Source organism: Salmo trutta, chromosome 32 (assembly GCF_901001165.1).
Source record: "Salmo trutta chromosome 32, fSalTru1.1, whole genome shotgun sequence".
Lineage (NCBI taxonomy): Eukaryota > Metazoa > Chordata > Actinopteri > Salmoniformes > Salmonidae > Salmo > Salmo trutta.
In genome coordinates, this window is record NC_042988.1 from 32,267,775 (window position 1) to 32,291,472 (window position 23,698).

The 23,698-nt window shown below is 49.9% G+C and overlaps 1 protein-coding gene across 10 annotated transcripts in view; it reads left to right on the plus strand.

Annotated features, from left to right (window-relative positions):
- The window catches only part of LOC115171727 (trinucleotide repeat-containing gene 6C protein-like), a 69,761-nt gene extending 48,239 nt beyond the window's left edge, over positions 1 to 21,522 (plus strand). For 4 of the 10 annotated variants that reach the window (XM_029728802.1, XM_029728803.1, XM_029728805.1 and 1 more), the window contains 17 exons: positions 2,685 to 5,372; positions 7,629 to 7,829; positions 8,631 to 8,866; positions 9,174 to 9,231; positions 9,388 to 9,539; positions 9,903 to 10,076; positions 10,506 to 10,646; positions 11,045 to 11,164; positions 11,452 to 11,535; positions 11,931 to 12,171; positions 12,803 to 12,967; positions 13,344 to 13,520; positions 13,800 to 13,949; positions 14,716 to 14,826; positions 15,620 to 15,844; positions 20,417 to 20,630; positions 20,916 to 21,522. In XM_029728802.1, the coding sequence (XP_029584662.1) occupies positions 2,685 to 5,372; positions 7,629 to 7,829; positions 8,631 to 8,866; positions 9,174 to 9,231; positions 9,388 to 9,539; positions 9,903 to 10,076; positions 10,506 to 10,646; positions 11,045 to 11,164; positions 11,452 to 11,535; positions 11,931 to 12,171; positions 12,803 to 12,967; positions 13,344 to 13,520; positions 13,800 to 13,949; positions 14,716 to 14,826; positions 15,620 to 15,844; positions 20,417 to 20,630; positions 20,916 to 21,291 (5,513 nt within the window). In that variant the 3' untranslated portion in view covers positions 21,292 to 21,522. Of the gene's footprint in view, positions 1 to 398; positions 530 to 2,684; positions 5,373 to 7,628; positions 7,830 to 8,630; positions 8,867 to 9,173; positions 9,232 to 9,387; positions 9,540 to 9,902; positions 10,077 to 10,505; positions 10,647 to 11,044; positions 11,165 to 11,451; positions 11,536 to 11,930; positions 12,172 to 12,802; positions 12,968 to 13,343; positions 13,521 to 13,799; positions 13,950 to 14,715; positions 14,827 to 15,619; positions 15,845 to 20,416; positions 20,631 to 20,915 lie in introns of those variants that run through there. The other 6 variants (XM_029728812.1, XM_029728806.1, XM_029728808.1 and 3 more) reach the window with 6 other exon arrangements.
- Positions 21,523 to 23,698: the final 2,176 nt, after the last annotated feature.

The following is a 23,698-nucleotide window of genomic DNA, read 5'->3' on the forward strand; positions in this document are numbered from 1 at the left end:
CTGCTGCTGTTCTGCTTTTGCAGAGGCTCTCATTGTGGCCAGGCTGTGCTCAATGTAAATGGAGTGGTCCTGGCTAAATATTTAGTGACGACTCCAAAAGAATGAAAGCGGGAGGGAGGGAGCAAAAAGGAATCTCCCTTTTGTTTAGTGCACAATGAAATGCTCTCGGCTTTAAGCATAACCCTCTACGTCTGCCCCTACTGTCTCTGATAGAGAGGATATCCTCTCTCCATGGATAGGAATAGAGCCGAGTTATAAATAAAGCCAGAGAGAAAGAGAGAGAGGCAGGATGGCTCTAGCCAGGCCAAAGCAGGCTGGAACAGAGCAGAGGGGGGAGGGTGTGTGTATCTCTCATGCCGCGAGAGCTCGCAGCTTCTTGGCAGTATTTCAAAAATGAGCCTCTGAAAGCCCTGGCGAGCCGAGCAGACATATTGAGACTAGAGACAAACGGGGATGGCTGCCTCCGCCGCCACCGCTTCGCTCCAAACGTAGCGCTCGCTCACCATGGTCGGAAGGTACCTCTCCTCAGGTATTGTTCCTGCTTTTCGCCCGTGATCCCCCCCCTCTTTCTCTTTATTCGCTGGGCGTCTTTCACTGCGTTGTGCATTGTAGTGCACGATTGCCTTTTAAATGCATGCAAGTACTAAGATAAGTGCGATTTTGCAACGGAAAACATCCAGCAGCGACAGATGGCATTCTGATGAATATCTTCATGAGGATAGTTTGTGTGTTTTTTCAGAGGAGCGAGCGTGCTGCAGGAAGCGAGAGAGAGAGAAACAGACTGTAGCTCTGAGCCTTTTTGGCTCTGGTTCAGATTTGATAAAATGGCGTCCTGTACTACACCACAGAAACCACACCGCTGTGTCTGAGACACTGCCCGTTTCTCCCTCCCCCTCTCTCTCTCCGTTTCTCCCTCCCCCTCTCTCTCCCCGTTTCTCCTATTCTTTTAGAATCATTGGAAGAAGCCTAAGCTCTGCAGAGAGAGAGTGAGAGACAGCCAAAGCTTGCACACACACGACACCTCTCCCCATTTAAAGATCAGAAAAAAGCAGATGCTGTGTCTGTGCAGAGATCCGCTCCGCTCACACATGCATGTGGAGGCACACCAAAAACAACGAGAGGAAACTGCCGCGGCGGCAGAGTGATTACCACGGCAGCGCATCTAGAGCAGCTGCTGCTTTTGGACTGACTCACTTCTTATGCACCAAGCTGCTTCAGGGGATAGTTCTAGAACTGTTGTTAACCAAGCCTCTCTCAGCAGTGGGGTTTCTTTATTGGAAGAGAGAAATCCTACTGTTTGGGTTTGAGGAGTAGAGGCAGTAGCGATTTGAGGGGACTGGGAGGCAATCTTCTGTACAGCAGGGGTGCAACGTTACAAAACATTCAGATATAAATGTTGTATTGTTGTAGATTAGGTACTTGTGTTTGTCATGTAGAACTGTGAGTCATGTCAGCTGTACACATTACATTTGTACCGGCATCATTGTGAAGTGTTTCACCTAATTGAATACACTCCAGGGCAGAGTGGTTATCAGTCAAGCCAAATGTTTGTGAACCTGGTGTCAGGACCAGACTGAGGCTGAACTGCAGGATTCAGGGGTCAAGGGTTAGGACTGAGGATGGGCGTCTTCGGATCTGCCAGTGGACTCCACCTAGGCTCCCACTTTATTCCAAGATGGCTGCAACTAGGGTAAAGCTGTTGTGATTACTAGGCTTGGGCGATATACCGGGGTATTTCGAAATATACAGAATAAACAAAACTCCAACGGCAGTCAATTTCAACTAGGGTTGGATGGTAGACAGATTATCATACGTCATACTGTACCATACCGGGGTTTACTGTATTACCGGAAGTGCACACAAGGGGGAGCTATTTAGTTATCAAAATAATTTAGGCAACAGGGTTCTTCATCCAGGAGGGGTTTGAATGTCTCTGCTGTAACCAAGAAGCTTGATCTTAACATCGAGCCACTTAGCTAGCAAGTTAGCAAACCAAATGACATCTTCTAGTTAGTTATAAGCAGTGGCGTATTCGTACCACTGTGAACCTGAAATGAATACAGAAAACCAATAAAAACACTAGCCTATGCCTACACTGAGTTGTATGCCATCGCCTCGTGAGTAAATTTGAGCTGAATAAACATTGTTGGCTATTAAAACAAGTACAGCCTATGTGCACGTTGTAATCACAATTCTAATCTTAACTGTCTGATTTCAAGCTATCCTTTTGTGAGGCGCAGCCGGGAACTGTGTAGACGGGGACTGGTGGGATCCATAAGCCAGAATTAAAGGATCCTCCATCATCGGTTAAATCTCCAGTTTGGGAACATTTTGGCATGTACACTACCGGTCAAACGTTTTCGAACACTTACTCATTCAAGGGTTTTTCTTTATTTTGACTAATTTCTACATTGTAAAATAATAGTGAAGACATCAAAACTATGAAATAACACATATGGAATCATGTAGCAACCAAAAAAGTGTTAAACAAATATATGTTAAATTTGAGATTCTTCAAAGTAGCCACCCTTTGCCTTGATGACAGCTTTGCACACTCTTGGCATATGTTTAGATGCCAACTGTTGTCATGTTATCTTCTAGGTATGATGACATGGTAACCGTTTCCCTTTCTCCCTTTCTCTCCCTCCATCCTCTCTTTCTCTCCATCCTCTCTCATCCAACAGAGCTGCCCCCACAGAGTGGCCCGGGAGCCCATTATGAGAATCCCCACTGGGGACACCAGCCAGCCAATCGGAGTGCCACTTCCGCCTCAACGTCGGCCAATCACAGTGGCTGGGATACAGTGATCATCGACGAGAGCGACACCGAGGCCTGGCCCTCCATTTCCCGCAGCAGCCAGAGCCAGGGCCCTGCAGGAGGATGCCCCTCGGACACTGACCCTGTTGGTCCGGCCAGCAGCAGCAGCAGTATGAGCATGGCCACGGGGGCCAACGGCCAGACAGGCCACTTTCCTGCCAACTACCCCAGCAGCAAAGGAGCCAGCTCTGGGCCCGGCAGCTCAGCCAATCACCCCGGGGCTGGCATGGTCGGCATGGCCTCCAGCCAAGGAGCAGCCAATCGGGGCTGGGGATCTGGTCCCGGTCCTTCCCCCCACGGCCCTCCTCAGTCCTCCTCTGTCGTGGGTGGGGAGGGGAAGAGTGATGGCACAATGGGAGGAGGAGGAGGCAGGGGTTGGGGCTCCTCTTCCTCCACCAACTTTAACTTGAACCTGAACCCCAATGCCAACCCCTCGGCCTGGCCCGTTCTGGGGCACGACGGGGGCGGAGGAGCGGGGGGAAGCAGCTCAGGGGGAGCCAACCCCAATCAACCCCCTTCTTCTCAACCCCCTCCAAACCTCTGCAACCCGCCAGGCACCTCTCCCGCCCAGGGGAACAGCAACAGAGGAGGAACCATGGTGGGCGGCACCAACGGCAACCTCCCGGTAGGGGGAGGCAACACCTGGGGAGAATCATCTGAGCCCCACCCATCCTCGTCCACGAATGTGTCTTTTAGCTCAGAACCTCAGAACCTTAACACTGACGGACCAAATCATACTAGCAAGCAACAGGAGCCCCCTATCCACAGCGTGTCCGGCTGGAGTGGCCCCTCCGGAGGCATGGGCTCCCAGGGCCAGCCTCCTCCTGGAGCTTCCCAGCTGGTCAACGGAGAGGATGGCAGCTCCGTCTGGGGCAACAATGGAGATTCCAAGTCAGTCGCCTCCTCCGCGGAGCCTTCGGGCTGGGACTCTGGGGCTGGGGGCTGGGGGAGCCATGGAAGCAGTGGTGGTGGAACCTCTGGAGGCTGGGGAGGTCAGAGCAGCGGAGATGCCTGGGGGAAGCAGCATTCTGGCGAGGGCCAGGGAGGCTGGGACGCCCCCAGCTCTACTCCCCAGCAGGCCAGCTCCTGGAGCACCCGAGCCCCTAGCACCACGGCGGCCAGCGAGGGCAGCAGCGAGGGCATGGAGGGAGCGGGACACTCCCGCCGACAGGACCGGTCGTCCAGGGATGAGCCTGCCCCCCTGCTCCCAGCCCCTGACCTGGACCCCAGGGTGCTGTGCAACACAGGCTGGGGCCAAACCCCCGTCCGCCAGCACACGTCCTGGGACATGGAGGAGGCGGCACGCACCCAACGAAAGGCAGATGCTGCCGGGGCGGACTCTTGGGGAGGCTCCGGCCCCAACACTCCCACCGAGCCAGCCCAAGGGCCCTCCAACCCCAGCCATGGCCCCCCTCATCGGGCTGACCTTAAGAGCGAGGGTCCCGGGCCTGGTCCTCAGGCTGCCCCTGGCTGGGGTGGTTCCATGCCTCCAGCCAGCCAACCCGGCTCTGGCTGGGGCGAGCCACCGAGCAGCAAGAATCCCCCCAACGGTCCCGGGGGCTGGGGGAACCCCCCACCGGGAGGCCCCGGGCCAGGCCCCAACATGCCCAAAGCTGGGAACCAGTCCTGGGGAGCTCCAGAGGAGAAGTCCCCAAGCTGGGATGATCCCCACGGCAAGGCCCCCAAGCCCCAGGGCTGGGGAGATGGGCCCAAGCTGCCCCACAGCGGCTGGGGCAACAGCGCTGGAGGAGGGGGCAATGGAGGAGGAGGAGGAGACTGGAGAGAGCCTGCAGATGGCAAGAAGAACAGTCCCACCACCAACCCTCCCTGGGAGGGAGAAGGGGCAGGAGGCTGGAAAGAGAGCAACCGAGGCTGGGGAAAACCTGGTCCGGGGATGGGGGGAAATGTTGGAGGAGGTGGAGGCTGGGGAGAGCCAGCGATGGCCCAACAGCGCCCAAGTGGCCCTGCCCAAGGATGGGGCGGCAAGCCCCAGGAGAGCTCCAACGGCAACAGCGGAGGAGTTAGAGGAGGGAGCATGGGCGGGGCAGGAGGTGGAGAAGGGAGCATGGGATCCTGGGGAGGCCCTGGCCCCGTGAAGCCCAGTGTATCAGGCCGGGAGGGCAATGGGGGAGGAGGAGGGAGCAAGCAGGACCCCTCAGGAGGAGAGCCCACAGGGTGGGAGGAGCCTTCCCCACCCTCCATCCGACGCAAGATGGAGATTGACGACGGCACCTCGGCTTGGGGCGACCCGGGCGCCTACAACAAGACGGTCAACCTCTGGGACAAGAACAACCCTGGGGGAGGAGGGCCACCCCAAGGTAGACCCCCAGGGAACGTTCCAGGGAGCGCCCCCGCATGCCCCCCTGGAAACAACAACAACCACCCCCACCCACCACATCACCATCCTCACACCTACCACGGCCCCCCACCACCCCTCCAGAGCCATGGGGGCCACAACCCCCAGGGCCCAGGCCAGAACAGTGGGCCCATGGACCCAGCCATGCCACACCAGACTGCGCCTCCACCACACAGCAGACCACCCCTCATGGGTCCAGGTGAGAAGACATACTCTATGAATGGATGGCTTATAGTGTTACTGTGATTGTGTTTTGACAATGCCATCTAGCTTTTAGATCAGGAGTCTTATGAAGTTGTGAAGCGTCTTGCAATGTTGGGTTTATGTTTTGTACATGTAGTCATGGGAGGAGAACAGTGTTGGGTTTACGTTTTGTACATGTAGTCATGGGAGGAGAACAGTGTTGTGTTTACGTTTTGTACATGCAGTCATGGGAGGAGAACAGTGTTGGGTTTACGTTTTGTACATGCAGTCATGGGAGGAGAACAATGTTGGGTTTACGTTTTGTACATGTAGTCATGGGAGGAGAACAGTGTTGTGTTTACGTTTTGTACATGCAGTCATGGGAGGAGAACAGTGTTGGGTTTACGTTTTGTACATGCAGTCATGGGAGGAGAACAATGTTGGGTTTACGTTTTGTACATGTAGTCATGGGAGGAGAACAGTGTTGGGTTTACGTTTTGTACATGCAGTCATGGGAGGAGAACAGTGTTGTGGGTTTTACTCAAACCTAACAGGCAGAATGAATTCACTGTGCCAGGCCTGATAAAGATTAGTCGTCTTGTTAAAAAGCGGCAGCTTAAAACCGTTGTCGCAGTTCAATCAACTGTTATTATACTGTGAACACACAAGAACAAGGAAATAGTTGTGTGTTCTACCTATGACTTATCACAAGATCCTGTTAGGTGGCGCACAGCGAGCACATGCTTGCCTCCAAAACGTTGATCCGTTTAAAGGTAAAATCTCGCCTCTTAGATTTCCATCTAAATGAAGAACCAAATTGGCGAAGGCGATGTCAGCCCACCCTGGCTCCACCCCCTTTACTTCTCTGAATCTCGCTCTTCTCTGGTTTCACAACAACAACACGGGTGCCCCCATCTGTGTGCGTAACTGTGGCAACCTCACGTGGGCACACGTGGCGGAGGAAGCCCAAGAATGCTGTTTACTAACCCGGCTTGTGAAAATAGCAATTGGAGCCACAAAACGTTTGAGCTGTGGAGGAAGTGTGTGATTATAGGAGTAACCACCATCTGTTAGTAGTTAGAGGAGGAGAGAGAGAGCGTGAGGAGGAGGAGGAGGAGGAGGAGGAGGAGGAGGAGGGGGGAGAGAGGGAGAGTTTAGACCCCCTGCTGGTTCTGGCTAGTCACTGCCCCATATGCTGCTCTTTTATGCACCACAATCAACCATGCAACACGAAATAATACAGTACAAGTTTTGTGTCCATACAGTATACACTGAAATATGTCTTTAGTTTCCTTCACTCCTTTCCCACATAACCCTGATACTTAAAATGACAAGCTATTGATTTCTTTAACGTCAGTGGTCATGAAGGAAAGGAAATGAGGAGATAATCATAACTCATAGAGTGAAATCTGATCCAGGAAGTAGACCTCTTGGCGCGATAGACAAACTGGCACAGGCAGAGATGGGGCTGCCTGACTCTCAGCCAGGCCAACTGGTTACTACAGAGAGGGCCAAGAGTTAAACTGCCGCCTCTGTCCTAGCCTGGCCAAGGTCTAACCTGTCCTGCTTAAAGGGGCATTGTAGAAACCAGGAAAGAAAGGTTAGGAATGGTACATTTTAGCAATATGATTTTCTTCGATTTGTTTTGTTACATTGTGACTGTTTAAACTTAGATTTAGAACAAGGATGCACACAATGTTGACATTGACAATACATGCATTTTGTTGTGTATGAATGGCAGTGCAGGGGTTTCTCCTGTAGGATAAAATATTTTTCACATGAACACATGTGTAGGTAGACCTTACCATGAAATGCTTACTTACAAGCCCTTAACCAACAATGCAGTTTTAAGAAAATAAGTTTAGTTAATTTAGTAAATATTTTCTTAAGAAAAATAAAAAAGTAACAATAACAAGGCTATATACAGCGGGTACCGATACCGAGTCACTGTGTGGGAGTACGGGGTAATTTAGGTAATATGTACATGTAGGTAGGGGCAATTGAGGTAATATGTACATGTAGGTAGGGCCAATTGAGGTAATATGCACATGTAGGTAGGGGTAAAGTGACTATGCATAGATAATCAACAGGGGGATGAATTGTTCAGCTGTCTTGTGGCTTGTGGGTAGAAGCTGATAAGGAAACTTTTGGACCTATAGCATGTGAACAGAGTTGACCTAAGGTTCCAGAGCAAGAGTTTGTTTTGGGCCCGTTGTTCTCTGTACTGTTATCCAATCCATGTGTGCCCTTATCAAAGTCATCCTGTTCCTAGGCTGGGGGGAGCCTTCTAGTACCCACCCCAAACTAGAGCCCTCCTGGGGGGAGCCTGCTCCCCCTCCGGTCAGCGTGGACAACGGGACCTCCGCCTGGGGGAAACCCACCGGGAGCCATGGGGGCTGGGGTGTGGGTGACAACAGCCCCGAACCCTACAGACGGGGCAATCCACCCCTTGGATCTGCACCTTGCAAACCAGGTGAGAAGAACTCTAGTACTTTTTAGAGATTAGATCAGATTTTTCCTGATTAATCGGAATTGCTGATGTTTTTACTAGGGCTGGGACCTCATGATATTACAATGTTTTACATTTTAGTCATTTAGCAGACGCTCTTATCCAGAGCAACTTACAGTAACAATTAGGTTTAAGTGCCTTGATCAAGGGCACATCAACAGATTTTGCACCTAGTCGGCTCAAGGATTCAAGCCAACGACCTTTCGTTTACTTGGCCCAACGCTCTTAACCGCTACGCTACCTGCTGGCTACCTTGCGTGCTGATAGATTCATGAGAATCGCAATACATATCCTATGTGTAATACGATTTGATACTGTGATTTTTATTGCGTTTCGATGTTCCAAACATATTGCTCATCATATGTCTGCTGCAGAGGGACAAGAAAGCCATGAGAACACGTTTTGAGAAGTCATGGAAATATAATTGCTGAAAACAAATTGACTCCCTATTTAGTATGCAGCTACACTGACCTCTGGTGGCAGACTGAATACACAATGTATTCTCCAATAGTCTTTCTATACCGAACTCTGTAATTTACCAGTGCATGGCTGTGCTATACTAAAATAAGTCTAAATCAACTGACAATTCAAATGCCCCACGGTCAGAACCAACACAAATGCCCCACGGTCAGAACCAACACAAATCAGAAATACAAATATATTATGTCATAATCAGTGGCAGCTGGTGACTTAAAACGTTGCGGAGGATGATGGATAGAAATGAATTTGAAAAGATGGTAACACAACACTTCTCTCCCTCTGCAGCCCCCAAATCTATGCAAGACGGCTGGGGTGGCGGTGGGGGGGAGGACATGGGTTTGTCTGGGGGCCAGTGGGACCCTGACGACGGGGACATGTGGAGCAGCCAGGCCTCCCAGGAGAGCAACTCCTGGGGCAACAGACCCAGGAAGGGCCCACCTAAGGGGAAGATTCTGGGCAAGCAGGAGGAAGCCTGGATCATGAATCGCCTGATCAAGCAGCTGACAGACATGGGCTTCCCTGTGAGTGCTGCTACCTGCTACTACCTCTGGGGTCAAACTGATGTAATCTGTATACATAGAAATCTGATAATAATATCACATGCCATTTAGCAGACACTTTAATGCAACAGTGAATGCATACATGTTGGTAGCCCCCGTGGGAATCAAACCCACCTTCCTGGTGTAGCTAGCTCCATGTTCCTACCAACTGAGCCACACATGACCACACATACACATGCATGTTTGTGAGATATTTCTGCTGACAGCCGTTCCTTTGTGTGTGTGTGTGTGTGTGTGTGTGTGTGTGTGTGTGTGTGTGTGTGTCCAGAGAGATCCAGCCGAGGAGGCTCTGAAGAGGAACAACATGAACCTGGACCAGGCCATGAGTAAGTCTCTTCTCCCAGTCCTCAATACACTCTGTTAACTCCTTGTTCTTGATGCACTCCATATCACTGTCACTGACTGTATCAGTGTTGGTAATATCCCTGTGTTCTCTCGCTGCTCTCTTTTTCTCACTACTCTCGCTACTCTGTCTCTCTCAGGTGCTCTGTTGGAGAAGAAGACAGAGCTGGACAGGCGGGGGATGGGCATGTCCGACTACAACAACTGTCTGATCAACAAGGGGCCAATGGGCTGCCGGCCTCCCCTCCACTCCAAAGAGTCCTCCTCAGATCGCTCCCCTTTCCTCGACAAGGTAATGACCCCTGACCCCCTCCCCAACATCACACACTCCTATATTGTCCATGGGTTCTTCAATGAGAAGATGCTGTATAGCCAGGGCAGACAGTGTTCTGGGGAACCATGGAAAATAACTTATCAAGGAATCAGGAAAAAAAATAAAGATTTTTAAAAAGCCTAAAATATTTAAAAAATGAACAGTATAATACTGTACATCACACTGTTCTGTAACTCACTCAATAGTGTGTTTGTTCCATTCTTCGCTAGTTATGAGGGGACAGTTTCTGTTCTGTACAGGGCAAGGTTCAGTTTCTATGTATCTACCCATTGAGAGTGTGATGGTGACGCTCTCCCTCTGTGGCTGTCTGTGTGGGCGCAGGACGGTGTTGGTAGCCTGGTGGAGGACGTCCACACCTCCTCACCGTTTATGCCTTGTTCCCCCGGCCCCCTCGGCCTGAAACTCCCCTCCCTGCCCAGCACTGCCCTGCCTCTATCCAGCCAGGGCCTGGGCGGCCCACAGGGCCTAGCCATGCAAAACTTGAACAACAGACAGGTAGGCAGCACACTGTCTACGGCTATGTGGGGTTTAGACAGCAGAAAGGCAACAGACAGGTGCCATAAGCAGAATTGGGGGTAATGTGGAGTTGAATGACAGACCGCTAGGAAAGATAGGAGTCTGAGAAGAGAAAGGACTGGTTGGCATACTGATAGGCAGAGATGGAGATGGACGGACGGACTGGCAGGGGACAGACAGAGCTAGAGGGAGCCTGTATTTAGGTTTGGATTTTTCACTGGGGTTTTGTCTAGCCTGTTAAATCTTGTTGGACTTTTTATGAATCTAAATCAAAGTTTATTCGTCACGTGCAATGGCTGTAAACGGTTCAGAGACATGCAGACTTGCAGTTCTTCCTCAACAGTGCAGAATAGTGGGTCCCCATCATCATGCTGTTCCACACTCGTTTCCACCTCTCCTCCCTCCCAGATGCAGAGTGGAATGTTGGGTAGTAGCGGTGCAGCACAAGCCCGGGCCATGCAGCAGCCTCCTCCTCAGCCGTCAGTGCCGCCTCTCGGCTCCTCCCAGCCTAGTCTACGCGCTCAAGTGCCTCAGTTTCTCTCCCCTCAGGTACACACACACACACACACAACATGGACCAGGGTTGTATTCATTATGGGAAAACTGTGTAAAACGGTTTTCAACGGACAGCGAAAGTGAGAGGTTGTTATTAGACAAGTCCAGGTAGGGAGGGATCCTTGTTTGGATTCATTGTCTTGTATTTAGTGCCTAATGAATACGACCTGGGGAATACCACACACCTCTCAGCCCCCTCCAAGTATCTCCCCTCACTCATTCACACACACACAAACACACTTGCACTCATATATAGAATCATACACACACATTTTTCAGCGACCCTCAGCATAGTTTACGTGCATAAGCGCCTCAGTCCTGTCCACCGTTTTTTTCTCGTACTTTAGTTTATGGTTTCTAAAACCGTATCTTTTGGTCTCTCTCTTGTCTAGGTTCAAGCACAGCTCTTACAGTTTGCAGCAAAAAACATTGGTCTGAATCCTGCACTTTTAACCTCACCAATAAACCCTCAACATATGACCCTTTTGAACCAACTATACCAGCTGCAACTGGTGAGTCCTCTTCTGGTCTCCTCTCAGTTTACTTTAGGACTCCTCCATATAAACACTATGCAGATACACTCTGTACACGCTTATATCATACACTTCTCCACTGCCTCGTTGCCTTAGAGATGTGAAAAACCCTTGGGTTTTGACTGATCGCATTCTGTAGCAACTAGAAAATGGTGTGTGTGCAGTTGTGTGTGTGTGTGTGTGCAGTTGTGTGTGTGTGTGTGTGCACGTGTATATTTATGTACATGTGTCTGTGGATTTGTGTGTAAACATGTATTCCTCTGCAGGCGTACCAGCGTTTACAAATTCAGCAGCAGATGTTGCAGGCGCAGCGTAACGTTTCAGCTCCCATCCGACAGCAAGAGCAGCATGTGAGTGTCCCTCTGTCCCCCTCTGTGTCCCTCTGTGTCCCTCCCTCTCAAATACAGCCCACTAGTTTCACCCATCTCTGCCTTTCATATCTACTGATCCTGAACCCGGCCAGGCCTCATACTGGGGTAAAACCCTAATGTTTTACACCCCCTCTGCTGTAGTAGAATGGTATGTGCTTTGCAGACATACCTGGGTTCCTAGTCTGGTGAATGTGAGAGAACCTGGGTGGTTAATCCTTAGTAGAAGCAGATGTTATATGTATAAGGGGCTATACTTGCCATTCTCTCCAGCAACTGTCCCATTGAAAATGTCCCTGTGGTCTTCTGCTGGCTCACAGAGAAACTTACCACCAGCTTTGTGTCTCTCTCTCTGATGTCACTTCCTCTTCCTGCAGGTTGCACGTACAATCAATAACATGCAGCAGCAGATCCAACAGCACCAGAGACAGCTGGCCCAGGCCCTGCTGATGAAGCAGCAGCAGACCCTCGGCTCCCTCTCCTCCTCCGGCCTGCACCACGGCCAAGGCAAATCAGCCCTGGACTTGTTCCCAGGCCACCCCCAGGCTCCGGGCCTACCCGACCTGCAGACCAAAGAGCAGCAGTCGTCCCCCAACTCCTACAGCCCCTACCCTCTCTGTGAGTGGGAACTCTGTTCCACAATGTGCACAACACATTGTAGTTCCACTGTGCTTCTGTTTGCTCTTTGGGCTCTTGTCAATTTGGGACAGTTGTTGACGTCACAGGGGCTTTATAAATACATTTGATTGATTGATAGCAGGACTGGGAATGTCATCATTGTTACAGGTCCCAGACCTGTGTGTGTCCTTTCTGTGCTAAACAGATCGTCTTTCTGGTCAATATCTGTCTGTGTTCAAGTACAGCTGTTGGGACTTGCTCAGTGTCTAACAGATAGGCATTACGATTGATTGGATTTATATAAAGAACCATATCAACAAAGTGCAAAACAAGAAACGAGTGATTCATCCTTAATGCTTTATTGACTTGTCTTGTCTGGTGTTACATCCCTCCCTCCCTGCCTGTCTCCCTCCCTCTCTGCCTGTCTCCCTCCCTCTCTGCCTGTCTCCCTCCCTCTCTGCCTGTCTCCCTCCCTCTCTGCCTGTCTCCCTCCCTCTCTGCCTGACTCCCTCCCCCGCTGCCTCTCCCCCCGCTTCACTCTCTGCCTGACTCCCTCTCCCCCCACTTCACTCTCTGCCTGACTCCCTCCCCCGCTGCCACTCCCCCCCGCCTCTCTCTCCCCATCTCCCAGCTGGACTGAATCCTAACATGAATGTAACCGGCATGGAGGTGGGAGGCCTGTCCATGAAGGAGCTTCCCCAGCCCCAGTCTCGCCTCTCCCAGTGGACACACCCCAACTCCATGGACAGCCTCTCTGGAGGCTCATCCTCTCTGGAGCCCAACCTGAACAAGCACGGTACAAACTGTTGACACCATTGTCCAATGTTGGGACAATAAAGATTTATTGAACTCTACTGAGCTGGACTGAGTAGAACTGGGGAATATGGAAGGACCATGGTGTATGACACTCAGTTGGCAGCTTCAGAACGTAGTTTTGGGTTTTTCAAGTGGAACCTTGTAATTTCCATCTCAATGCTACTATATGTTCCAGTAAAGGGAAAGGGGGATACCTGGTCAGTTGTACAACTGAATACATTCAACTGAAATGTGTCTTCCGCATTTAACCCAACCCCTCTATTGGTTTCTATTAAACTTGACTAAATATTCCATTCTCTAGTTCTAATTTCTATTGTACTTAACCAACTTCCTGGTTCCCCTATTGTCTCTGCCAGGTTCCAACCTGGGCCCCCCCGGGAAGCCCCCCCAAATGGAGGATGGGTACAGCCCCTACGGCATGATGCCTGGCTCCGAGTCCCCCACTAACCCCCTGGTGACCCCAGACAGCTGGAGCCAGGGCAAGAGCCCCAACGACAAGATGGTCAACGGCACCAACATCACCTGGCCTCCAGGTCAGTTAGATGGCTAGTTAGACTGGGATGGTGGAAAACACTCCTGGACAGCTACAGTGACTGCTTACTGTCCAGCCAAAAACCAATTCACCTAATATGATGATCATGGGACTGATGTGGCCAAATTAGTTCTGTTTTCAAGTGAATTTATCAGAAGGGTTTAGTTTCATTGCAAGCACCACATTTTGTATTTTGTACATTACTAAACCGGGTAATCATGTAAATGAATGAGAGGAATGACAACTGTAATACTTCCTGTACCATCACTTCCTCCTCCAGAGTTCTGCCCGGGCGTGCCCTGGAAGGGCCTGCAGAACATCGACCCGGAGAACGACCCCAACATGACCCCGGGGAGCGTTCCCAGCGGCCCCACCATCAACACCAACATCCAGGACGTCAACCGCTACCTGCAGAGAGACCGCAGCGGAGGTGAGGACGAGGGAAGCAGAAAGGGAGGGTGAGGGAGATGAGGGGGGAGAAGGGAGGGAGAGAGGAACAGGGGAGAGACGGGTGGAGAGGGACAGGGGTGGAGAGGGGACAGGGGTGGAGAGGGGACAGGGGTGGAGAGGGGACAGGGGTGGAGAGGGGACAGGGGTGGAGAGGGACAGGGGAGGTGAGGTGAGGACAGGGACAGGGAAGGTGAGGGAGGGAGGGGAGAAGGACAGGTGAGAGAGGGACAGGGGAGCTATGGGTGGAGAGGGACAGGGGAGGAGAGGAGAGGGAGGGAGGGGAGTGTTCATGTTGTAAGTAGTCCTATACATACATAATGATGGTGCTCTCTCTCTGGTAGACTTGGTCTTGAGAGAGGAGAGGAGAGCTGGGGGTCTGAGATGACCTGAATCATTCAAAGAAAACTGCTGCAGGCCAAATCAGATACTGTGCCTGCAATGTATCCCAGTGGGTTGGGGAGACTGAATATCTGTAACAGTTAGGTCACTGGAGGGAGCCTGCTTTTTTTCCTTCTGGTCCTGCTGCTTCTTCACTTAACTGCATGTACAATCCGACACTCGTATATCTACACTACTAGATCATCTTATTCCCAACACTTTGAACTCTCCCATATCACACAGCCACAGAGCACCACAGCTATTCAGTCATCCACTTTCATTTATTCTGTTTCTTTATTAGATTTTCTCTCTCTCTTCCATTCCCTTCTTCTTCTGTTTTTGTTTTGCTGGATGCGATGCCCCCATAGGCTCCTCCCCCACCTCATCTCAGAACGAGGCCCTGCCCCCCTCCACCGATTGGCCAGTCAGTGCCTACTCTAGTTCGTTCAGTCTGTCGTCCCCGGAAACGGACGACCCAGGTACACAGTTTGTCGGAGTGGGCGGAAGTCGCCTCTAACCACTGATACAGGGTCAAATCTTATATCCTACCATATTCCCAGTGGTTATGTTTAGGATCAGGTGATATGATAATCTGGTCCTAGATCTGTGGGTAGGGGTGACTTCCGCTTTGAGCTAGTTTGTCCCCCTGCCCCCCATCAGTGTTGCTGCTTGTCCCAACCCTACCCTTTCCTCCTCCCTGCCCGGTCTCTGGTGGCTCAGTATCTGGTCCAGAGGAGGACCCCATCCTTACCATCGCATCCGTTTTGTGTGCCCTTCCCTCTTTAGTTGCACCCCTCATACATCTTCCCTCTGGTGTTGATGTATCCACACCCCTGTGTGTAGCATGGGGGGAGAGAAGAGAATAGGGGGGAGGAGGGTATATATACTATATCTTACTATAGTTCTAGTAAAAGGTCTATCTGTGTTCCTGGCCTGATCTGTCCCATACTGTGAGGCATGGACTGAGACTGACCCTGTGCTGTACTCCTTACTGTGCGGTCTGGGACTGTGTGTGTTATTCTGACTAGTGTTTTGGGTTGTTTAGTTGTGTGTGTGAAGTCTAGCTGTGTTTAGTCTGTTTTTGGTTCAACACATACAGGAAAAGCAGAATGAATGCTCTGCTCTACCGTCAACAACCCCTCTACCAGGGTATTATTCTGACTAGTGTTTTGGGTTGTTTAGTTCCCTATGTGTTGTTGATAGAAGAATGCCAAGTATCTCCAATTGTTGCCAAGCAATCAATGTGTTTTTTTTCTCTTATCTCTCTTTCAGGTAAATTGTCAGACATGAAGTCCACCTGGTCCCCGGGGCCCATCTCCCACCCCTCCCAGGTCTCTCTGTCCCATGAGTTGTGGAAGGTCCCCCAGGGGCCCCGCAGTAACACAGCCGCCCCCACACGGCCCCCTCCGGGCCTCACCAACCCCACCAAGCACTCCTCCACCTGGGGAGGCAACTCCCTGGGCCTGGCCCAAGGCTGGAGCAGCTCCTACTCCTCAGGTACATCAAATTGTATTTGTCAAATGCGCCGAATACAACAGGGCTGTATACAAATAGAGCTGACCTTACTGTGAAATGCTTAACCAACAATGCAGTTTTAAGAAAATGGAGTTAAGAAAATATTTTCTAAATAAACTAAAGTAAAAAATATACTTTAAAAGTAACACAATAAAATAACAATAATGAGGCTATGTACAGGGGGAACCGGTACCGAGTCAAGATAATTTGTACATGTAGGTAGGGGTAGAGTGACTATGCATGATAATAAACAGCGAGTAGCAGCAGTGTAAAAACAAAGGGGGGTCTATTTGATTAGCTGTTAAGTAACTGGATGGGGACTGACTGGATAAATGATAAATGAATACTCTGAATGGGTTTGGTCCAACCAGTGCATCTGCAGTTGATGAGTTATGAAGTTCATGTAACATCTGTCTTACTCTCCAAAAAATGTAGTGTATTTGTTGTGCTTGTCATAAAAACTGTAGCCCTCATAAATGTTCAGTTAGAGTAGAAGATGACTGAAGGCCAGGTTCTAGAGGTGATACAGACTAAAGGCCAGGTTCTAGAGGTGATACAGACTAAAGGCCAGGTTCTAGAGGTGTTGTGATACGATAGACTGAAGGTCAGGTTCTAGAGGTGTTGCGATACGATAGACTGAAGGCCAGGTTCTAGAGGTGTTGCGATACGATAGACTGAAGGCCAGGTTCTAGAGGTGTTGCGATACGATAGACTGAAGGCCAGATTCTAGAGGTGTTGCGATACGATAGACTGAAGGCCAGGTTCTAGAGGTGATGTGATACGATAGACTGAAGGCCAGGTTCTAGAGGTGATGTGATACGATAGACTGAAGGCCAGGTTCTAGAGGTGTTGAGATACAGACTGAAGGCCAGGTTCTAGAGGTGATACGATAGACTGAAGGCCAGGTTCTAGAGGTGTTGTGATACGATAGACTGAAGGTCAGGTTCTAGAGGTGTTGCGATACGATAGACTGAAGGCCAGGTTCTAGAGGTGTTGTGATACGATAGACTGAAGGCCAGGTTCTAGAGGTGTTGTGATACGATAGACTGAAGGCCAGGTTCTAGCGGTGTTGCGATACGATAGACTGAAGGCCAGGTTCTAGAGGTGTTGCGATACGATAGACTGAAGGCCAGGTTCTAGAGGTGATGTGATACGATAGACTGAAGGCCAGGTTCTAGAGGTGTTGTGATACGATAGACTAAAGGCCAGGTTCTAGAGGTCTTGAGACACAGACTAAAGGCCAGGTTCTAGAGGTGTTGAGATACAGACTGAAGGCCAGGTTCTAGAGGTGTTGTGATACGATAGACTGAAGGCCAGGTTCTAGAGGTGTTGCGATACGATAGACTGAAGGCCAGGTTCTAGAGGTGTTGAGATACAGACTAAAGGCCAGGTTCTAGAGGTGTTGTGATACGATAGACTGAAGGTCAGGTTCTAGAGGTGTTGCGATACGATAGACTGAAGGCCAGGTTCTAGAGGTGTTGCGATACGATAGACTGAAGGCCAGATTCTAGAGGTGTTGCGATACGATAGACTGAAGGCCAGGTTCTAGAGGTGATGTGATACGATAGACTGAAGGCCAGGTTCTAGAGGTGATGTGATACGATAGACTGAAGGCCAGGTTCTAGAGGTGTTGAGATACAGACTGAAGGCCAGGTTCTAGAGGTGATACGATAGACTGAAGGCCAGGTTCTAGAGGTGTTGTGATACGATAGACTGAAGGTCAGGTTCTAGAGGTGTTGCGATACGATAGACTGAAGGCCAGGTTCTAGAGGTGTTGTGATACGATAGACTGAAGGCCAGGTTCTAGAGGTGTTGTGATACGATAGACTGAAGGCCAGGTTCTAGCGGTGTTGCGATACGATAGACTGAAGGCCAGGTTCTAGAGGTGTTGCGATACGATAGACTGAAGGCCAGGTTCTAGAGGTGATGTGATACGATAGACTGAAGGCCAGGTTCTAGAGGTGTTGTGATACGATAGACTAAAGGCCAGGTTCTAGAGGTCTTGAGACACAGACTAAAGGCCAGGTTCTAGAGGTGTTGAGATACAGACTGAAGGCCAGGTTCTAGAGGTGTTGTGATACGATAGACTGAAGGCCAGGTTCTAGAGGTGTTGCGATACGATAGACTGAAGGCCAGGTTCTAGAGGTGTTGAGATACAGACTAAAGGCCAGGTTCTAGAGGTGTTGAGATACAGACTGAAGGCCAGGTTCTAGAGGTGTTGAGATACAGACTGAAGGCCAGGTTCTAGAGGTGTTGTGATACGATAGACTGAAGGCCAGGTTCTAGAGGTGTTGCGATACGATAGACTGAAGGCCAGGTTCTAGAGGTGATGCGATAGACTGAAGGCCAGGTTCTAGAGGTGTTGTGATACGATAGACTGAAGGCCAGGTTCTAGAGGTGTTGTGATACGATAGACTGAAGGCCAGGTTCTAGAGGTGTTGAGACACAGACTAAAGGCCAGGTTCTAGAGGTGATGTGATACAGACTAAAGGCCAGGTTCTAGAGGTGTTGAGACACAGACTAAAGGCCAGGTTCTAGAGGTGTTGAGACACAGACTAAAGGCCAGGTTCTAGAGGTGATGTGATACAGACTAAAGGCCAGGTTCTAGAGGTGTTGAGATACAGACTGAAGGCCAGGTTCTAGAGGTGTTGTGATACTATAGACTGAAGGCCAGGTTCTAGAGGTGTTGCGATACGATAGACTGAAGGCCAGGTTCTAGAGGTGTTGCGATACGATAGACTGAAGGCCAGGTTCTAGAGGTGTTGCGATACGATAGACTGAAGGCCAGGTTCTAGAGGTGATGTGATACGATAGACTAAAGGCCAGGTTCTAGAGGTCTTGAGACACAGACTAAAGGCCAGGTTCTAGAGGTGTTGAGATACAGACTGAAGGCCAGGTTCTAGAGGTGTTGTGATACGATAGACTGAAGGCCAGGTTCTAGAGGTGTTGCGATACGATAGACTGAAGGCCAGGTTCTAGAGGTGATGCGATAGACTGAAGGCCAGGTTCTAGAGGTGTTGTGATACGATAGACTGAAGGTCAGGTTCTAGAGGTGTTGCGATACGATAGACTGAAGGCCAGGTTCTAGAGGTGTTGTGATACGATAGACTGAAGGCCAGGTTCTAGAGGTGTTGTGATACGATAGACTGAAGGCCAGGTTCTAGAGGTGTTGAGACACAGACTAAAGGCCAGGTTCTAGAGGTGATGTGATACAGACTAAAGGCCAGGTTCTAGAGGTGTTGAGATACAGACTGAAGGCCAGGTTCTAGAGGTGTTGTGATACTATAGACTGAAGGCCAGGTTCTAGAGGTGTTGCGATACGATAGACTGAAGGCCAGGTTCTAGAGGTGTTGCGATACGATAGACTGAAGGCCAGGTTCTAGAGGTGTTGTGATACGATAGACTGAAGGCCAGGTTCTAGAGGTGTTGAGATACAGACTGAAGGCCAGGTTCTAGAGGTGATACGATAGACTGAAGGCCAGGTTCTAGAGGTGTTGCGATACGATAGACTGAAGGCCAGGTTCTAGAGGTGTTGTGATACGATAGACTGAAGGCCAGGTTCTAGAGGTGTTGTGATACGATAGACTGAAGGCCAGGTTCTAGAGGTGTTGTGATACGATAGACTGAAGGCCAGGTTCTAGAGGTGATGTGATACAGACTAAAGGCCAGGTTCTAGAGGTGTTGAGATACAGACTGAAGGCCAGGTTCTAGAGGTGTTGTGATACTATAGACTGAAGGCCAGGTTCTAGAGGTGTTGCGATACGATAGACTGAAGGCCAGGTTCTAGAGGTGTTGCGATACGATAGACTGAAGGCCAGGTTCTAGAGGTGTTGTGATACGATAGACTGAAGGCCAGGTTCTAGAGGTGTTGTGATACGATAGACTGAAGGCCAGGTTCTAGAGGTGTTGTGATACGATAGACTGAAGGCCAGGTTCTAGAGGTGTTGTGATACGATAGACTGAAGGCCAGGTTCTAGAGGTGTTGTAATACGATAGACTGAAGGCCAGGTTCTAGAGGTGTTGTAATACGATAGACTGAAGGCCAGGTTCTAGAGGTGTTGTGATACGATAGACTGAAGGCCAGGTTCTAGAGGTGTTGAGATACAGACTGAAGGCCAGGTTCTAGAGGTGATACGATAGACTGAAGGCCAGGTTCTAGAGGTGTTGTGATACGATAGACTGAAGGCCAGGTTCTCGAGGTGATACAGACTAAAGGCCAGGTTCTAGAGGTGTATGTTGTAGCCTGGCAGGCAGACACTTGGTGCCCTTTTGGTGCAGCCAAGGCGGTCTAGACAACGCCCAGAGAATGCCTTGTTGTGGTTGAACGCACCTCTCTTGATCAACTGACACTGTGGTTTACCTAAACTACAGAGCTTGCTGCTTAGAATACACCACCCATCTTACTGACTTTCCTAGCTCCTTGGAGAATCCACTTCTGACATTGTGACATCATGGTGTTAGATATAGCGCAATTCTGCATTTTAGATTTATTTAGCTCTTTCCGCCCTCTTTATCCCCCTCTTCTCTCCTCCTCCTCCCCCTCTATCCTTATAGCAGCTACCACATGGAGTACAGACAGTTCCAACAGGACCAGTAGCTGGTTGGTCCTGAGGAACCTCACTCCCCAGATAGACGGGTCCACCCTGCGGACGCTATGCATGCAGCATGGCCCCCTCATCACATTCCACCTCAACCTGACCCAGGGCAACGCATTGGTGCGCTACAGCTCCAAGGAGGAGGCCGCCAAGGCCCAGAAGTCCCTGCACATGTACGGAGATGTTGTTGGCAGTTTTCCTGCCCCTCTCACTGCTCGTAGGCAGAAGCACTTATGTCATGTCAACTGTCAGGTGTGAAAGAACTTAGAACTGGGAGAACTTGGAAAGCTTAGAATTTGGAAAAATGTGAACTTAGAGAGATCTTTTAGTGTGTGCCCGGCCTGCTTCCACAAAGGGTAAAATACAGTATCTATAGCATCACACGTGGTGTATGAGAATGGCCACTTCAACGAGGCTAACTAAATAACACACCTCTATTTGTCTCTCTTCCTGTCCAGGTGCGTTCTGGGTAACACCACCATCCTGGCAGAGTTTGCTGGGGAGGAAGAGGTCCAGCGCTTCTTTGCACAGGGCCAGCAGCTAGCCTCAACCACCAGCTGGCAGGCTGACCCAGGCGTCAATCAGATGCGGATGGGCAGTTCCGGGCCCAGATCCTCGCACCCCATTGGCCACCCCCACTGGAATTCTGGCGGCAGCAGTGGTGGCATGGGAGGAGGTGGAGCCAAGACGGGCGGAGACCTGCTGTGGGGGGGCGTGCCCCAGTACTCCAGCCTATGGGGACCGCCCAGCGGAGAGGAGGGGCGGGTCATGGGGAGTCCTACTCCAATCAACACGCTGCTTCCTGGGGACCTGCTGAGCGGGGAGTCCATGTAGGACCACGTCACAGAGCTCCATGCTAGAAAAAGGAGGAATGGAATACTACACAGGAATACTACACAGTACTACACATATACAGACAGAAGAGCAAAAACCAAGCAAATCAATGTGGTGATAATCAGTGTGGGTGGGATGATCGAGGGACAGACTTGAGGAGTACAAGGTGGCTCTTCTGTGTCCACGCTGCTCACCCTCTTCCAATTTTTCTGTTTAAAAAAAAATAAAAAATCCTTTTAGATTTGTTCGGCGAGAGGCTCAGTGTTTTAAGTTTGGACTTTCGGAAAAGCACGAGTATGCCTTTGACTCAACCAACAAAGGAAGAGAAACATTTGAACTTTACTCTGAGAACTTTTTGTCATGTGAAATGTGTATTTTAGACTAACTGCTTCAAACAACGAGCTGCCATCTTCAAAACTCCCATAATCCCTTGCTGCCTGGCAGCAGTCAATCCACACCTCAGAGAAACCATAGATGCACGTCATTCCCAAAGCCCATCCCCTTCCTGTTGGGAAGGTTCCAGAACTTTCTACCAGTCCAGAATTTCTCTTGTTTGTTTTTTCTCAGCACTAATTACTAGCCTTAACCTCCCTCCTGGCCTGGTTCCCCTCCTTTATTCACTGATTCTCACTCACTCTGTACTTACTGAAGAAAACGTACTGAGAATTGCACACTCATTTCTGAGCCAGCGAAACCCGAGGGGAGAGGATGTGCTTGTAAGAGACTGAGGCCACAGCAGCTCTCAACTGGAAGCCTCGGCGGTCACAAGCATATTATTCAGTCTCCACCACTCTTAAAGGGATTGATGATGCAAACGCAAAAGATCTTCGCCTTGTTCATTTTAAAGCCATTTTTGTCATGGAGTTTTGTTTCCCCGAAACATTCGCAAAATAAGCGAAGAGAAATATAACTCCAGTGTGTCAATATTTCCGGGGGCGTGTGTTTACATGTGTGTATGACCGTCTTGTTGAAGTCTAGTAACCACTGCTCTATGGAACTGTAAGAAAACACTTCTTTTGAAATGCACCTCAACTCGTTTAAGGACGAACTTGTGGTCTGGTTCCCCCCTTTCTGTGACTGCGGAAGACCTCAGTCTTTTCCATGGTCTCCTTTACACCAACACACCATTTCAAGTGACGTGCAATATAAGCCACAGACTACTCTCTACTACCGTCCACCCCAAGTACTCAAAGGGTTTCTCTCACAAACCTCTTTCAAGAGCAGAGACAAAATCAAAAACAGCAAGGACTCTCTGTATCCACACCCCCCGGGTGTGTGAGCTGGCTGGACCCACTTATCCGTGAAACACAAGGATATACAACAAGCACTTGTTATTCAGTCTCGGACTAGGTCTTTTCTAATCCAGCCTCACACAACAGTGACAGACTAGAGGGGGTACAGGGGTAAGGAAGGGGGTGTATGGGGCATTATACCAAAACGAGACTTGTTCCTTATCTACCCACAAGACGAAACAATGCATTTTTTTCTTTCCATTGTTGTATTTGGTACAAAAAAGTATGGGACAAATATATAACTGGTTTATAAGAAGAGGTGGTTTATCATAGCACTTAGCAAAGAGCGTCAAGCTCCTTCACTTCAATGCCAACGAATCAGAAGAGGAGAAGCGTGTGACACTGAAACTCGAGAAAAAAAGAAAAAAACAAGCAATCTACTACAACGTGGCTTCTCCGTAACTCTTTATGAACTGTAACACAGATGTGAAACTATTTTCAGTTTTCATATTGTTTTTTTATTTTAAACCTTCCCTTTCTCGCGGTCTGTGTGTGGTACCAGGAAAGTTTCTGACATGGTAGCAAAATGAAGGAAAGGAAAGAATGAAAGACTGGGCACTATCGGGTGTGAGACCCCGAAGCACTCGCCCGTTTTCCCTTTCACTCTATAAATATCACTGTTACATGACTGAAAATCTTTAGCCTTGTTCTCTGGAGACGCAACTAGATGCTGCGGCAATGTTCTGTGGATGGATTCTGCAGGGGGATCGTCATTTACTCTCTATCTCTCAACCTTTTTCACAAGCCCTGCCAACCTGTATGATCGTGTGGCCATTGAGTGCCTGCCTGCTGCGGAGGGGGAGGACTTCATAGAAGCTCCACACCAGGCCTCTGCAGCAGCTCTCACCCCACCTTCCCCTCTCCCTCCCTGGGGAGCCTCACAGACTGGTTCCCCCAGGGACCTCCGGGGCCTCTGGTGCCCAAGAGCAGCTGTCAGAACTGTCCGATTCGTATTAATTACTACTACTGCGCCAGCTTCTGTTGTTCATCACCTCCACTCTATCCCTCTCTCCATCCCTCTCTTCTGTTGTTCATCACCTCCACTCTATCCCTCTCTCCATCCCTCTCTCTTCTGTTGTTCATCACCTCCACTCTATCCCTCTCTCTCTATCCCT